This window comes from Martes martes, assembly GCF_963455335.1.
Source record: "Martes martes genome assembly, chromosome: 8".
Lineage (NCBI taxonomy): Eukaryota > Metazoa > Chordata > Mammalia > Carnivora > Mustelidae > Martes > Martes martes.
This window is the reverse complement of record NC_137895.1, coordinates 131,567,316-131,584,654: the sequence shown is the minus strand read 5'-3', so window position 1 is coordinate 131,584,654 and position 17,339 is coordinate 131,567,316. Positions and strand designations below refer to the sequence as shown.

At 38.7% G+C, this 17,339-nt stretch overlaps 1 protein-coding gene across 1 annotated transcript in view; it reads left to right on the top strand.

Annotated features, from left to right (window-relative positions):
* The window catches only part of LOC308347273 (ankyrin repeat domain-containing protein 26-like), a 141,011-nt gene that overhangs the window by 24,223 nt on the left and 99,449 nt on the right, over positions 1-17,339 (top strand). Inside the window, exons 2-3 of the mRNA XM_080810516.1 lie at positions 12,773-12,845; positions 15,613-15,652. Coding sequence (XP_080666642.1) covers positions 12,773-12,845; positions 15,613-15,652 — 113 coding nt within the window. The remainder of the gene's footprint in view (positions 1-12,772; positions 12,846-15,612; positions 15,653-17,339) is intronic.

Here is a 17,339-nt window from a genome sequence, read left to right as displayed (position 1 = left end):
CTTTAAGAAAGAACCAAGAAATGGTAGAAATCAAATAAAGTGTAATAGAAACATAATCTGAGTAGGTCTGTATCTTTTAAAGAAATTGAATCAGCAATTGACCCTCCAAACAGTCCTAGATGGTTTCACTGGTGAATTCTACCAAATGTTTAAGGAAGACGCGATACCAGTTCTCTGTAATCTCTAACAGAAAATAGAAGCAGAGGGAATACTTCTAGCTTATTCTAGGAGGCTAGCATTACCTTAATACTAAAATTGGACAAAAGCATTGCAATAAAGGAAAACTACAGACCAGTATCTCTTGTGAGCATAAATGCACAGTTCTGCAAGAAAATATTAGCAAATAAATCCAACAGCATATCAAAAGAATTATTATACACCATGACCAAGTGGGATTTATTCCAAGTATGCAAGGCTGGTTCTACATTCAAAAATCACTTAGTGTAAACCATCACATCAGGAGACTCAAGAAGAAATAGCATATTATGGTCCTATTAATATCCTATCCAGAGAGAGCATTTGACAAAATCCAACACCCATTTATGATAAAAGTTCTCAATAAACCAAGAATAGAGGGGAACTTCCTCAGCTTGATAAAGAACATCCACACAATATCTACAGTTAACATCATAATAATGAAGAAACCAAAAGCTCTCCGACTAAGATCAGAAAGAAGGGAAGGATGTCCTCTCTTACCATTGCTTTTTAACAATGCAGTGGAAACCCTAGCTAATGCAGTGAGAAAAAAAGGAACTGATAGGTGTACAAATTGGGAAGAGAAAAAGGAAACTGTATTCATTCTTAGATGACATGATAGTCTAGGTAGAAAATCCCAGAAAGTCAATAATAATAAAACTCCTGGGACTAATAAGACATTAAGATATAGCGTTAATATACAAAAGTCTGTTGCTGTCCTGTATACCAAGATAAAAAATTGGAATTTGAAATAAAAAATATACCATTAACATTAGCACAAAGAAAAAAATTCTTGTATATAGAGCTAACAAAACATGTACATGACCTATATGAGGAAAACTGTACTCTGATTTAAAAAAATCAAAGAAGATCTGAATTAGTGGAGAGCTGTTCCTCTCCTGGAAGGAAGACTTAATATCGTTCAGATGTCAGTACTTAACTGGTTATTGTGTGGATAAACTTGGTAGGAAACAGTTGTAAAGCAGTTTCATTTTCTCCCACTGGTGCTTGCAAGGATCCTTTGCTGGATCTCTGTTCCTTTCCCTTGGTTCATCTCACGGCTTTATGGTCACTCTCACATACTGAAAAATCAAGTCCAGTCTAATTTAAACTTCTGTCTTTCATCCTATTCAAAGTATCTTCCCCTTGCCCTGATTGGGCCTGATGGAGGTTAAGGAACCAGCAGTGGGAAGGAGTGTAATTTACTCAGTTTATTTTAAAATTATTTATCTAGGCACTCAGGCAGATTCAAGAGATGTATAAGATATTTCCTGTTTGTAGTAGTACCTTTAATGTGCCTAAACTATATAGAATAAAAAGTTTAGGAGACAAATTTTATTTACATGAAACATTTAATGGCAGTCAGCGGTTGTGCTGAAATATTGTGAACTAGGAGTATTGTGGGGGTTCATAAAGGGGGGCTTTGTGGGTAGAATAGTTGTGCTTGGGATGTAGAACATAAAGGACAAAGAATGAGTGGCAGGTGGCTCTGATGCCAGCTTCTCTCAAATAAAGCTGTCTTTTCTTTACGTTCTGCCGGAGTCTGGGTCTCAGAAGGGATTTAGAGAACTTTTGGCTGGTGACGTACAATGTAAGAATATACAGAATCTCAAAAATCTCACTAATAAAGTGTAACGTAGATGACATTACAGAATTTGACATTTACTTTGATGATCTTGAAAAATAGACTACTCCTTGTTAAAGTTCTCTGTGAGTTGTTTGCCAGGAAATACTGTTTTACCTTTATTGAAGCACAAACTGATGGACACAGGGCAATATATGATGATGGTGCTAATAACAGAGAGGTAGATATCAGCTTGTGTTTCAAAATCACGTTAATTGTTCTGGAGGTAGTGTTGCTGATTTTGTTTTCTTATCTCTTTGAAAGGTGGTTTGTTGCAGTTATAAACAAACAGTGAACATAAGCAAATGTATCTGGAAGGTAGGTTTTCAGCTGCTAGCAACAAAATACTCAATGTGTTTCTAATCAAATAAGGTTTTATTTTTCTTGTAGAAAGTCTAGAAGAATGATGCTATAGCACGTGTGAACCTTGAAAACATGCTAAGAGAAAAAAGCCAGACACAAAAAGGCACATGCTGTGTCTTCATTTTATATGAAATATCTGGAATAGGCAAATGGCAGAAAGCAGATTAGTAGCTGTGAGGGGCTGGGGTGGCAGGATGTGGATTTGTAGGGGTACGTAGCATTGAGTATGAGAAACCCATTTATTTACTAGAGCAATCTTATTACTTCTAAAAAATTCACATTTATTATGTATTATGTACATAATATATGTACATATATGTACATATGTATTATGTATTTGGTTATTACTTTTTCTTTCATGGTGAGTGAAGACTCCCAACCAAAGTAGTGGTTGACATTTTCCCTTGCATATTCAGGGTTTTTTTTGTTTTAGAGTTTTATTTATTTATTTGACAGAGAGAGCAAGAGAGCACAAGCAGGCAGAGCAGCAGAGGTAGAGGGAGAAGCAGGCTCCCCACTGAGCAGGGAGCCCGATGTGGGGCTCAATCCCAGGACCCTGGGATCAAGACCTGAGCCGAAGGCAGTCACTTAACCAACGGAGCCACCCAGGCGCCCCACATATTCAGTTTTAAAAAATTATTTTGGTATTGTGGTTTTGGTACATGAGGATTCTTTCTTCACTGTGGATTATACTGTTGTTCATAAAGTGTCCTATTTTGTCTTCACACCTTTAAAAAAAAATGATGGCTTCTTTGTTAGCATCTGCCTGGTTTGTCTGTTTATCCTTTTGTTTTCAATCTTTTTGAGTCACTTTTTAAAAATTTCATTTTTTAAAAAAGATATTTATCTATTTATTTGACAGGGAGAGAGAGAGAGAGAGAGACAGGGAGAGAGGGAACACAAGCCGAGGGAGTGGTAGAGGGAGAAGCAGGCTTCCCACTGAGCAGAGAGCCGGATGTGGGGCTGGATCCCAGGACCCTGAGCTGAAGGCAGATGCTTAAGGACTGAGCCACCCAGGCACCCCTCATTTCATTTTCTTTAAAAGATTTTATTTGAGAGAAAGAGGGAGAGTGAGAGCAAGAGAGAGAGCACAAATAAGAGGGAGGGGGAGAAGAAAGGGAGAAACAGGCTTCCTGCTGGGCAGGCAGCCCAATGCTGGACTCCATCCCGGGAGTCTAGGATCATGACCTGAGCTGAAGGCAGATGCCCAGGTGCCCAAGTTACTTTATTTTAGATATGTCTGTATCTGTGAGAGTTTTCTTTTAATAATTTGTCTTATTTACAATTTTGCTTTTAATGTTTCATCTTTAATCTGTTATGATTTTCACAGTATTGGTCTTTTCCTGTCTTTTACCACATAGTCTGGATTTTTCTTTGTTTTATTGTTGTTTTCCTGGCTCTTAGGATAACTTGAAGGATTTTAATTTTATTTTAATGGTTAGCTTGTAATGTTGAAGGATACTTAACATCTCTGTTTTTTGATTTAGTGACCTTAAAATAAAGCAGTGTCTGTTGGCGTTCAGCTGTGGTATGAGATTTTTGGCTCAAATATAATTTCCTCATTTCTCTGCCAAGATTTTGTCAGAAATGTGTTCATGGTAGCAGTCCTTGAGCCTGTTTGCACCCATGACTCTTTTATGAAACTCCTTCCTCTGGTTACCCTAAAATAGTTGAAACCCATCAGCCTTGAATGAAAAGCTAGGTAGTACCATTTGATTATAATGCACCAGTTTGAATTTACGTTCATATCTTGTACCTGGAATTTAAGAATTTTAGCCTTTAACAATGTATTTTAAAAGTATTATTAGATTACTTGTGACTGGGTAATTCAACTCTCAAATGCCTAGCCTTTTTTTTAATTAAAAAAATTTTAATTGAAGTATAGTTAACATGCAATGTTATCTTAGTTTTCAGTATACAACGCATTGATTCAGCAATTCTATACATTACACAGTGCTCATCACAATAAATGCAGTCCCCATTTGTCACCATACAACATTATTACAGTATTATTGACTGTATTTCCCATGCTGTACTTTTCATCTCAGTGACTTACTTATTTTATAACTGGAAGTTTGTACCTCTTAATCCCCTTTATCTATTTACCCATCCTCCCACCCACTTTCCCTCTGGCAACCACCAGTTTATTTTCTGTCTTTAAGAGTCCATTTTGTTTGGTTGTTTGCTTTTCATTTTTTTTTTTTTTTAGATTCCGCATGTAAGTGAAATCATATGGTATTTTGTCTTTCTTTGTCTGACTTAACTTCACTTAGCATACCGTTTAGGTCCATCTATGTTGTTGCAAATGGCGAGATATCATTCTTTTTTATTGCTGAGTAATATTCTAATATATATATGCATTAGATATATATGGATATGTGTTATATTATATATATTATTATATTATATATTTTATATATATATGAATAAGTCACATATTCTTTATCAATTCATCCTTTGGTGGACACTTGGATTGTCTCCATATCTTGGCTAATGTAAAAAATGCTGCAATACACATATAGTACATACATCTTTTCAAATTAATGTTTTTGTTTTCTTTGGGTAAATACCCAGTAGTGGAAATATGGGATCATATGGTATTTCTATTTTTAATTTTTTGAGGAACATCCATATTGTTTCACAAAGTGACTGCACCAATTTATATTCCCACTAACAGTGCACAGCGTTTCCCTTTCTCCACATCCTTACCAACATCTGTTATTTTTTGTTTTTGATACTAACCATCTGACTTGTGTGAGGTGGTATTTATTTGTTTGTTTGTTTTTGGTGTGAGGTGATTTTGATTTGCGTTTCCCTGATGTTGAGCATCTTTTCACATAGGCTCCATATATGTCTTTTTTGGAAAAATGTCTATTCAGGTCCTCTGTCCATTTTTAAATTGGATTGTTGTTTTTTTGGTGTTGAGTTGTGTAAGTTCTTTATATATTTTGGATATTAACCCCTTTTCAGATATATCTGGATACATATATATATATATATATATATGTGTGTGTGTGTGTGTGTGTGTGTGTATGTATGTGTGTGTGTATATATATATATATACACACACATTTATGTATATCCATCTCACCTGCAACTATCTTCTTCCAGTCATTAAGTTGACTGTTTTGTGGATTGTTTTCCTTGCTGTGCAAAAGCTTTTTGTTTTGGTGCAGTCCCAATAGTTTATGTTTGCTTTTGTTGCTGTTGCCTCAGGAGGCATATCTGCAAGTATGTTGCTAAGGTTGATTTCCAAATGGTTACTGGCTCTGTTTTCTTCTGGAGTTTTAGGATTTCAGGTCTCATATTTAGGTCTTTGATCTATTTTGAATTTATTTTTGTGTATGTTGTACAAAAAGGGTCCAGTTTCATTCTCTTGCATGTAGCTGTCCAGTTTTCCCAGCACCATTTATTAAAAGACTGTCTTTCTCCATTGTATCTTCTTACCCCCTTTGTTATAGATTAATTAACCACATAGATATGGGTTTATTTCTGATCCTTCTCTCCTGTTCCATTGACCTGTGTGTCTTGTTTTTGTACCAGTACCATACTATTTTGATTACTTTAGCTTTGTAGTATTTTTAAGTCTGGGATTGTGATGCCTCCAGTTTTGTTCTTCTTTCTCAGGATTACTCTGGTTATTCAAGGTCTTTTGTGATTCCATGCAAATTTTAGGATTATTTGTTCTAGTTCTGGGGAAAATGCTATTGGTATTTTGGTAGGGATTGCAGTGCATCTGTAGATAGCTTTAGTATGGAGATTTTAATAATATTCTTCCAGTCCATGAGCATGTTTTATCTTTCTATCTGTTTGTGTCATCTTGATTTCATGAATGTCTTACAGTTTTCAAAATATAGGTCTTTCACCTCCCTGATAAGTTTGTTCCTAGATATTTTATTATTTTTGGTGCAATTGTAAATAGGATTGTTACTTTCATTTCTCTTTCTGCTACTTTGTTATCAGTGTATAGAAATGCAACAGTTTTCTGCATATTAATTTTGTATCCTGCAACTTCACCAAATTCAGTATCAGTTCTAATGGTTTTTTGGTGGAGTCTTTAGGGTTTTCTATATATTGTATCATGTCATCTGCAAACAGTAACAATTTTACTTCTTCATGAGCAGGTTTTTTGGTGGTTGTTGTTGTTTTGTTTTGTTTTTTAAATGTAGGCTCCATGCCTAGTGTAGAATCCAGTGCAGGGCTTGAACTCATGACCTCGAGATCAAGACCTGATCTAAGATCAAGAGTCGGACACTTAATCGAGTGAGCCACCCAGGCACTCCACTTCCTTAGCAATATATGCCTTTTATTTCTTTTTCTTGCTTGATTGCTACAGCTAGGACTTCCAGTACTTTGTTGCATAAAGTGGTGAGAGTGAACATCCTTCCTTTGTTCCTGATCATAGAGGAAGTTTTCAGTTTTACATCATTGAGTATGATGTTAACTGTAGATTTTTCATATATGACCTTTATTGTGTTGAGGTATATTCCCTCTAAACTCACTTTGTTGAGTGTTTTTTTCATGGATGGATGTTGTCAGTTGCTTTTTCTGCATATATGAAATGATCATATTGTTTTTATTCTTCCCCTTGTTAGTATGGTATATCACATTGATTGGTTTGTGAATATTGAACCATGTTTGAATCCCTGGAATAAATCTTGCTTGATTGTGGTGACTGATTTTTTTTAATGTATTGTTGTGTTGGGTTTGCTAGTATTTTGTTGAGGAGTCTTTGCCTCTGTGTTCAGCAGATATATCTGCGGTGTTTTTGTCTGATTTTGATATCAGGGTAATGCTGGTCTTGTAGAATGAATTTGGAAGCTTTTCTCCATCTTCTATCTTTTTGGAATAGTTTGAGGAGAATAGGTATTAACTGTTCTTTAAACGTTTGGTAGAATTCACCTGTGAGGCCATTAGGTACTGGACTTTTGTTTGTTGCTAGTTTTTCATTACCCGTTCAATTTTATTACTTGAAATTGGTCTGTTCAAATCTTCTGTTTCTTCCTGTTTCAGTTTTGGAAGAGTGTGTGTTTCTAGGATAGCCACTCTCGATTAGCATACTGACTAAAGCCATGTGGCCCCTGAATTTTCAGGACTGAAATTCATGTGGCTGAATTTTCTGCTCTCTGGTTTAGCTGGCACAGAGGATGTGCAACTGGTATTGTTTCTCCTTGTGAGGTTTGGGAACCTTGCTCTTCCTCCCTGACCAGGGGAGAAAGTTCATCCTTTTTAGATGAGAGCCTATTCCTCTCCCTTTTTCTCAGCTGTATCTTACTCACCGTTAGTGGTGAGGAGTTGTAATGAATTTCTCCTTTTTTTCTTTTTAAGATTTTATTCATTTATTAGAGATAGTGAGAGAGATAGAGAGAGAGAGAGCACAAGCAGGGGGAGCGGCAGAGAGAGAGGAAGAAGCAGACTCCCTGCAGAGCAGGGAGCCCAGTGCAGGGCTAGATGCCAGGACCCTGGGATCATGACCTGAGCCAAAGGCAGACCCTTAACCGACTAAGCCACCCAGGTGCCCGACTTTCTCCTTTTTGGTTAGGAATGTCCTTTTATTCCCACCAGATATAGGGACAATAAGAGGCATTATGGCAGTTTGCTTTTATTTCCCTCATCCCTGTGGGTTGCTGTCTGTTGAAGGTGCACTCATTTAGGGGAGGAGCATTGGCTCCTAGTCCCATCTTTGGAACTAGAAAAATAGTCTAACCCATTCTGTGAGTTTTGTTTCAATCTGTTATAGTTGTATTTTTATTTTCCTAATGGGTGGCTTTTATATTTAAATTAGTAATATTTATGTTTTTATAATTGTTAGCCTTACTTCCATTGTTTTTTTTTTAATTAAAGATTGTATTTACTTATTTGACAGACAGAGATCACAAGTAGGCAGAGAGGCAGGCAAAGAGAGAGAGGGGGAAGCGGGCTCCCCGCTGAGCAGAGAGCCTGATGCGGGGCTCAATCCCAGGACCCTGGGACCACGACCTGAGCCGAAGGCAGAGGCTTTAACCCACTGAGCCACCCAGGTGCCCCCTTACTTCCATTCTTAAATGAATTACTTTCCATTAGTCTTTTCATTTTATACCATGCATTTTGGTTTCTTAATTGCCTTTTGTTCATTACCTCTCATGTCTTCTCATCTTCTGCTTCTGCATGAACTTTCTGGAATTTCTGACACTTTTGTTCTCTAACTTAAATACTAAGTTTAAAGATCTGTAAACATTCTTTAATCATAACTTTTTCTTCTTCCACATTCCTTGGTCTTCTGTTGCAGTTTTATTGGGAGCCTCAGTTGATAGACAACTCTACTTACCCATCACTCTGTACTTAGTTTCTTTTTTTCCCCCCTCACTCTACTTAGGATTTATGGCCATTCATTTCACTCACTTTTTTTTCTTTAAGATTTTATTTATGTTTTAGAGAGAGAGAGAGTGAGAGAGCACAAGCACAAGCGGGGTGGAGCAAGGGCAGAGGGAGAGGGAGAAGCAGACTCCTTTCTGAGCAGGGAGCCTGACACCAGGCTCGATCCCAGGGGATTACATCCTGAGCCAAAGGGAAATGCCCAATTGACTGAGCCACCCAGGTGCCCTTAACTTACTTCTGCTAATACCCTAATCCAGTGGTTTTCAGACTGTGGTCCAAGGATTTCTGGGGGTTGATGGTTAAAACCCTGGGAGCAGATTAGGTTACCTGTGAAGAGTTTGTGGATTGAGGATAGAGTTCTGGCTCAGCCCTGAAATCATAGGGAAGAATAATAGTGTGGTGTGTTTTGTTTTGTTTTTGTTTGTTTTAGAAGAATAATGTTTAAAGGGTATCAGGAAGAGGGAAGCTAGTGATCGAGACTGGGTGCATAATCAGAGGAGGAGGATGGTTGCTGATATAGGGGGGACTGCTCAGAGATCAGGTGAAACCGGGGGAGTGGAATTCAGCTGCTAGGTCTTGACGGATCACTGCGGGAGCACTTGGGTTGGGCAGCGGACCTGAAGGCAGATCTGTGATTGGAGGAGTGAGTGAGTGGTACCCTGCGCAAGTCTGCAAGTACAGGCTGTCCAGGGGAGGAGAGAAGAGGGTAGTTGTTAGAATCCTCAAACCTCTGCTTGTTTTATCTGCAGCTTCCCCGGCATCTAAGAGCCAGGATGTCATGTTGCAGAGCGGCAGGGGGCCTCTTGCCTGGCTCAGAGGCTCAGCTTGGGCACGCCTGGAGCTGGGACTTCCATTTCGTCTTGCTGTGGCTCTCATTTCCCTTTTATTCTCTACTCCATTTATGGTGTCATCCTCCTGTGAATTCTGTCTCCACTCTCCACATGTAACTCTATTCGAGGAACTTCCATCAGGAGGGAATATTTTTGTGCTTTTACCACCCATCTGCTTACCTACCTGCAGTGGAACTCAAATGTTCTGTCCTCTTCTGCTTTGGCTCCTCCTCCTTCTGACTAGGGATACATTTATCTCTAGCTCCTTACCTTGAACACATTGCTTTAGCACTTCTCCTTTTTCTTTCTTGCATTAGTAATTTTTCTTTCTACCTGATTATTATTGCAATTATGTGTGACTTTTCTCATCTTAAAAAAAAATCCCCTTCGTAGTTCCCCTCACATTTCTTTTGCTTTCCTTTCCTATAAAATTCCTGGAAAGAACTGTCGATGTAAATTTTATTTTCAATTCTTCTTCTGTCTTAATTTACTTCAGTCAGGGTTTTATGTTCACTGCTTCAGAAAAACAGCTCTTGTCAAGGTCACTGATGACCTCCATGTTGCTAAATCCAGTTGTCAATTCTCAGCGCTCATCTTACTTGGCCTGTCAGCAGCATTTGACACGGCTGATAATTCCCTTTTCTTACATGAACTTTCTTCATTTGGCTTTCGGGACATCACAGTCTCTTGCTTGCCTCCTACCTGCTGACTGCTGCTTCTCAGTTAGCGCTTCCTGATTCCTTCTGTTAAGTTGACTTCTAAATATTTGAGAGGTTTGAGGCTTGGTTCTCAGACTTCTCTGGATGTAATCACTCCCTAGGATGGAAATCTTATCTGGTCTTAGGGCCTTAAATACCTATCTGATTACGTCCCCCCTGGTCCTCACCTTAGAAAAAAAGATCTAGCCAGGCTCTTTTCCTTGGATTGTACAGATTTTTATATCCACCAGTTTATCTGCCCTCTCTACCTCAGTGAATAAGAGGTATTTCATGTTCAGCGGTGTACCCTGTACTTTTTATCTCCCAAGCAAAATAACTACTCATAATCTTTCCTGCCTGAGAAAATGGCCACTTTCTCTTTCCAGTTTTGTAGGCCAAGCCTTATCCCTGCAAACCCTGTCAAGTCTGTTTTCATACCCAGAACTTGATAATTTTTGATATTTCTGCTACACAGGGCCAAGTGACCTCTCTTCTGGATGATTGCAGTACCCTCCTGGCTGGTCTGTCTGCTGCAGTCTGTGTCCCTTCTAAGTTACTTTCCACATTGTACCTACAGTGAGCCTTTTGCCCTCTGTCAGATCCTGTCACCCGTCTGCTCAGAGTCCCACCGTGCATTCTTACCTCACTCAGCGTAAAAAGGAACTCTTCACTGTTTGTGAGAACTGACACATAGTTCAAACTCCTGTGAGACCTCGTCTCTTCTCCCCTCTCGCTGTTTGAACACACCAGAGCTTTTCCTGTCTCAGACCCTTGGTGTGACTGTTCTCTGTGCACTGAGTATCCTCCCTCCGGATTTCTGCATGTCTTTCTCTTTCTTCTCCCACAAGTCCTTCTTCAGATACCACCGTAGTAGTGAGGTGTGCCCCCTCCCCTGCTCGTACTTCCTGTTCCCTTAGTCGTGCACCGGTCGTCACCTGCCTCATCGTCGCCTGCTTATTGATCCACGGTTTTCTTAGTGGAATGTAAACTCAGTGAGTACAAGAGCTTTGTTTTGTTCACTGTTGTGTGCTCAGTTCTGAAAAGAGTGCCTGGTGTACAGGAAGCTCATGACAAGTAATTGTTGAATGAATCGAATTTCAGGTAGCTTCTGTCATAAATATTAATTCCTTTGGTCCTTCGATCCCTCTGACTTTAACCCTGTAAGTCGCCGAGTTCTGGCCAGTTGCCCTCTTTCCAGTGTTCTTGCAGCCCTACTCAGACATCACCATTCCCTTGTACACAGTCTCCCCTGACCCTTAACATCTTCCTAGAAGACCCCCTCTGTTCACATTTCTTCACCGGTGATTGGTTTCCTTTTTGATCCATTTTCCCTACTCCAAAGGATTTTGGGAGAAAGTAGGGATGGTGTTAATATTCTCTTATCCATCTGGAGTTCTTTTTTTTTTTTTTTTTTTTTTTTTTTTTTTTTTTTTTTTAAAGATTTTGTTTATTTATTTGACAGGCAGAGATCACAAGCAGGCAGAGAGGCAGGCAGAGAGAGAGGAAGGGAAGCAGGCTCCCTGCTGAGCAGAGAGCCCGATGCGGGGCTTGATCCCAGGACCCTGGGATCATGACCTGAGCCGAAGGCAGAGGCTTTAACCCACTGAGCCACCCAGGCACCCATCCATCTGGAGTTCTTAATGGGCTCCCAGCAGCAGGCCAATTTGATGCTTTTGACTCTTGGCTCCTTTTTGTTTTTGTTTTTTAAGATTTTATTTACTTATTTGACACAGACAGTGAGAGAGTGAATACAACCAGGGGAAGTGGGAGAGGGAGAAGCAGGCTTCTGCTGAGCGGGGAGCCTGATGCGGGCTAGATCCCAGAACTCCGGGATCATGACCTGAGCTGAAGGCAGACACTTAATGACCAAGCCACCCAGGTGCCCTCTTGGCTCCTTTTTGGTCACTGTCCTTATTGTCAGTTGTCACTTTCCCACTCCACTTGCATTGGAAGAATTGTGATATCATGAGACTCATGGTCTTCCTCTTCATTGTCCGTTTGTCATTTTGTGGATGACATTGTATAGTGCCGGTTCACACCCAGATCCAAGGTCATTTTCAGTCATGTGGACAACAGTCCTCCTTCAGAAATCCATGCGTAGGGGTGCTCCCTAGACTACCATCACTTGGAATTTTTTCATTTGAGGGTATTTTTACTTTGATCCATAGCCCTAGTAAGACCATTTCTAGCACACTTGGTCTTGGACTGTAATGAGATCTCCTATCCTTGACCCATCCTCTTTTGCCTGTCATCCCCATAAAATTAGATGGAATTTAATTTGAATTTAATATTAAAATTAAGTTTCTCATTCAACTGCTGTTTTTTTGATATGTGGTGTATTTATTGAATAATTATTCCCCCCTACATTGATTTGTGATGCCTCCTGTATGTAGAACTAACTTATATAATTTTTTGTATGATAGAATGTTTCATTTATCTGTCAAGTTTTGGTGCCATCACACTCTTTAATTGTTATTGAAGTTTTATAGTATGTTCAATATTTGGAAGGGATAGTAGCGTCTCATTGACTTTAGTTTTCAGAATTGTTGGTGTTGGTCTGGCTCTTTACACTTCCAAAATATCTAAAAATTTTTACTTTTTAATAGATCAAATCATTCTTGCCTATAAATACCAAAGGTGTATCTTCTATAATTTTAAAAAAGATATGCAACAAATGTAAGTGAATTGTTCATTTTATTTTTCAGATATGTTTCCTTCTTTTTGCCGTTCTCTACATTGTTTCCTATTTCATCATCAGAAGATACAAGAGAAAATCAGGCAAGTAAAAACACTGTAGTTAAAACTTAGATCATCATGCCAGGTGGTCTGTGATGTATGGGCTTCATACTGTGCCAGTATGGAGTGTATATATTCAGTATGGCCATGATTGAAGGACACAATAGCTTGGTACAGAGAGTAAACAGTAACCTTCAGGAATCTGACTGCTTGCAGGGTCATCATTCTCTTAGACCTGAACCCTTGTTTACCATTGTTCTAATGTCCAAGAGTCGTGTGGGGCTGCTCAGTATCTGGGAAGTTCTAGAGTTTATAAGGATATATGTGTTCTTGTGACTGGCTCTGAGTTTGAACAGCATACTTTCCATCCTTACTCTGACTACTAGACTATCTTTTCTTTCTCTAAAGTGATATAGAATTTAGAATCTCCATGATACCATTTAGTATCAATTGAGGATTCAATTTTATATTTTTCTTTTTATTATTTCATAAGTAATCTGTATACCAGAGGGACTACTAAATCTTTATTCCTTTTTTATTAAAAATTATTATTATTTTAAAAAGATTTTATTAATTTGAGAGAGAGAGAGAGAGAGAGAGAGAGAGACAGAGAGAACACAAGCAGGGGAAGAGGCAGAGGGAGAAATAGACTCCCCCTGAGCCAGGAGCCAAAAGCGGGGCTCAATCCCAGGACCTGGAGACCATGACCTGAGCTGAAGGCGAATGCCAACCATCTGAGCCACCCAGGCACCCTATTATTATTACTTTTGAAGATTTTATTTATTTTGAAGATTTATTATTTTTGAAGATTTTATTTTATTCTATTCACTGTATGACAGTGAATAAAATCTTCATATATGTGAGCATGTGCATGAGTGGGGGAAGGTGCAGAGGGAGAGGGACAAAGAGATTCTCTGCTGAGCAGGGAGCCTGGTGTGGGGCTTGATCCCAGGACCCTGGGATCATGACCTGAGCCGAAGGCAGGTGCTTGACTGACTGAATCACCCAGGCGTCCAATCCCTTCTTCTTTTTCTTTTTTTTTTTAAATGAACTTTGTGCTAATTAAGTCAGTTTTTTGTGCCATGGTTTTGTAAGGATCTGAACAATGGCCTTACTGCCTTCTGTTAAATCTCAGCTCTTTTCTAGAAATCACAGGATTTTCTGCCTGTGGTGCTGCGCTTGCAGTAGGTACCATGTGAATACTTAAGGATTCCATATAATAGGAACTCTTCATGTTATAATAATAAAAAACTTGTTGGACTTTTGAAAGCAATTAGGAAATAGTACTTGCTCTAGTGTTTTAGTTTGGCTCTATGATTACACTAAAATACTTTTTGGAATCTATAATCTTTCAAAAATTTGAAGACCTGCAGATTCAACACAGTATCTTAGCTGTTTTTACACATGTTTTGGCATCAGGTTTTAATGATTAGAGACACAGAAGCGGGGGGAGAAAGAGAATTAATGAATATAAATCCATCATTTTAGGGGAAATTAGGGTATGATGAGCAGGAAAATTGGAGATGAGAGGATTGAGATGGTTTTTAAATATTTATTTATTTTGAGAGTGTGTGAGCATGTATGGGGGGCAGAGACAGAAGGGGAGAGAGAGTCCCAAGCAGACTCCCCTGACCCTTTGGCTGAGCATAGAGCCTGACTCAGGCCTGCTCCATGACCCTGAGACCGTGACCCTAGTGGAAGTCAAGAGCTGGATACCCAACAGACTGAGCTACGGGGACAACCCATTAGATGATTTTTAAAGTAATGGCAGCAGGGAGGGGTGATGAATACCTTGGATTTAGTAGAATTTAGGGAGAAGAACTGAAATTCATATGGAGCTATTAAAACATTCTTAAGTAGTTGATGGTTCATTGGGGGTATGCACAACAGTATAAAAATTAATTGTGACTGTCCTTTTGGTTGTAAAGCTATTTTGGCAGCCTGTAATTAAGGATGGAGATTGGAGTCAGAGAATGGCTCAAATGCACCATCGACATGGAAGCAGGTAGACTCTCATAATTACAGAGACCTAGAGAGAGAGAGCCTTTGAGGACAACCCCAGTTAGGTATTGAGGAGAAGGAGGGGTCAGGGGGTGTTGTGCAATATTCTTGTAATTGGATCACACTTTCTTTAGCTGGTAATTTATGTGGGAGGACAAAGAAAAGGCTAGCAGCCACGAGAGAGAGGGAGGTGAGTGAGCATTGGAGCAGAGGGCATCTGCTACTTGTAAAAGACATAAAACTTGGTACTTTCCTTCTGTAGATTGAACAATAATTATGAAGTATTGAGGCAGTGGTATCTAAATGGTTTAGACTGGTCCAAGAGCGTCTTTCTTATTACCAGTAATAATGACAGACTCAAAAATTGTAGAAAAGTACATGAGTTTTAAGATTCCGACTAATGATTTTATAATAAAGATTTTTGTTGGATATTATCAATTAAAAATTTTCATTCATTAGCAATTATAATTTTACTTATATTGTATGACAGTAAACTTGATAGTGGTCCTAAGGTTTTACTAAGTTTTATTTTCTTGCGCAATAAATATTTGGAAAATCTCAGTTTACATATGTTAGTTTTGTTAATCAGGATTTTGGTTAATCACAACACTCTTCTCTACCTACATTCTGTCATATGTAATTTAATAGGATTTAAATTTGGATCCATGCTGAAATAAATACAGTGCTTTTTGAAAATCAGTTCTTTTCAGTAATTCTTTAAGTTTCTATTTTTGTTTATATTTTCTAATAAATTAATGAAACATTTTGTTGAAGAATAAAAAAACTAATACCGTAACCATTTTTACAGATGAACAAGAAGATGAGGATGCCATAGTCAACAGGATTTCGTATGTATTTTAAAATTCATTTTTTCTGTTTCTAATTTCGATGTCATAAATTCTTCAAATTTAATTTGTACCTTTGGGCATAAATGTGGGAAACAGTCACCTTTCTTATTGATATTAACCCTATCTTTAGAAACATATAAATATACAGTTGACTCTTAAACACCGTGAGAGTTAGGGACGCTGGCCCTGTGCAGTTGGAAATTGTGTATAATATTTAACTTCCCCAGAACTTAACTACTAATAGCCTACTATTGACTGGAAGTCTTACTGATAACATAAACAGTTGATTAACACATATTTTATATGTTATGTGTATTATATACTGCATTCCTACAATACAGTAGCTAGAGAAAAGAAAATCTTACTAAAATCATAAGGGAGAGAAAATACATTTACAGTACTGTAATTTTTTTAAAAAAAGATTTTATTTATTTATTTGACAGAGAGAAACACAGCAGAAGAGGGAGCACAAACAGGGGGAGTGGGAAAGAGAGAAGCAGGCTTCCTCTTCTGCCAAACAGGGAGCCCAATGTGGGGTTTGATCCTAGGACCCTATAATACTGTATTATATTTAGGGGTGCCTGGGTGGCTCAGTTGGTTAAGCGTCTGCTCTTGGCTCAGGTCATGATCCCTTGGTCCTGGGATGGAGTCCCACATCGGACTCCCTGCTCAGCTGGCAACCTGCTTTTCCCTCTGTTGCTCCCCCTGCTTGTTCACGCTCTCTCTCTTTCTGTCAAATAAGTAAAAATCTTTAATTAAAAAAAAAGTAGCTAGAGAAAAGAAGATCATAAGGGAGAGAAAGTCCGTTTACAGTACTACATGTATTTTTAAAAAGATTTTACTTATTTGATAGAGATATAGCGAAAGAGGGAATACAAGCAGGGGGAGTGAGGGAGGGAGAAGCAGGCTTCCTGCCAAGCTGGGAGCCTGATGTGGGGCTCAAGCTGGGAGCCTGATGTGGGGCTTGATCCTAGGACCCTGGGATCATGACCTTAAGCCGAAGGCAGACACTTCATGACGGAGCCACCCAGGTGCCTCTATAATACTCTATTATATTTAATTTAAAAAATTCACTTATAAGCGGACCTGTGCATTTCTAAGCCATATTGTTCAAGGATCAACTGTACATGGAAAAATGAGGATTGATTGTCTCCTGTTAAAATTTGCTTCTTTGAGGAGCTGAAAATTTTACCTTCAGAGGTTTTAGCCAGGAAGTGGGCTTCTGGTGGGAAAGTTGCTGGGCCATAAGAAAGAAAACTCTGGGTTGTTTAATGGTCTCCTGAGAAGACTGTGACAGTCTTGGAATAAGGAACAGACATCTGTTGTAGCAGCTGAGCATCTACCTGCTGTGAGCAGGTGGACGGTCTGATGATTCTTTAGGTTCCCTATAGCTCTTTTTCTGCTTATTTATGCTGATATATGATTGTTCTGCCCTTTAAATTTTTGAGGTGTCAAACTGGATGGGAAGCAATAAGTTTCTTTTTATCAGATTTTGCTTGACTAAAATTTGAAATCACACAGATACAACTACATTGGAGAGATTCTTATGCCAGGATTCTTTTTTATCGATACTTTGAAATTTATTTGGCATAGTCCTGAATTTATAGAAAAGTTAGAAATACAACAAAAAAAGAGCCTTTCTGCCCCAGAACTGTTTGAGAATTTGCCAACCTGGTTCTCCATTTCC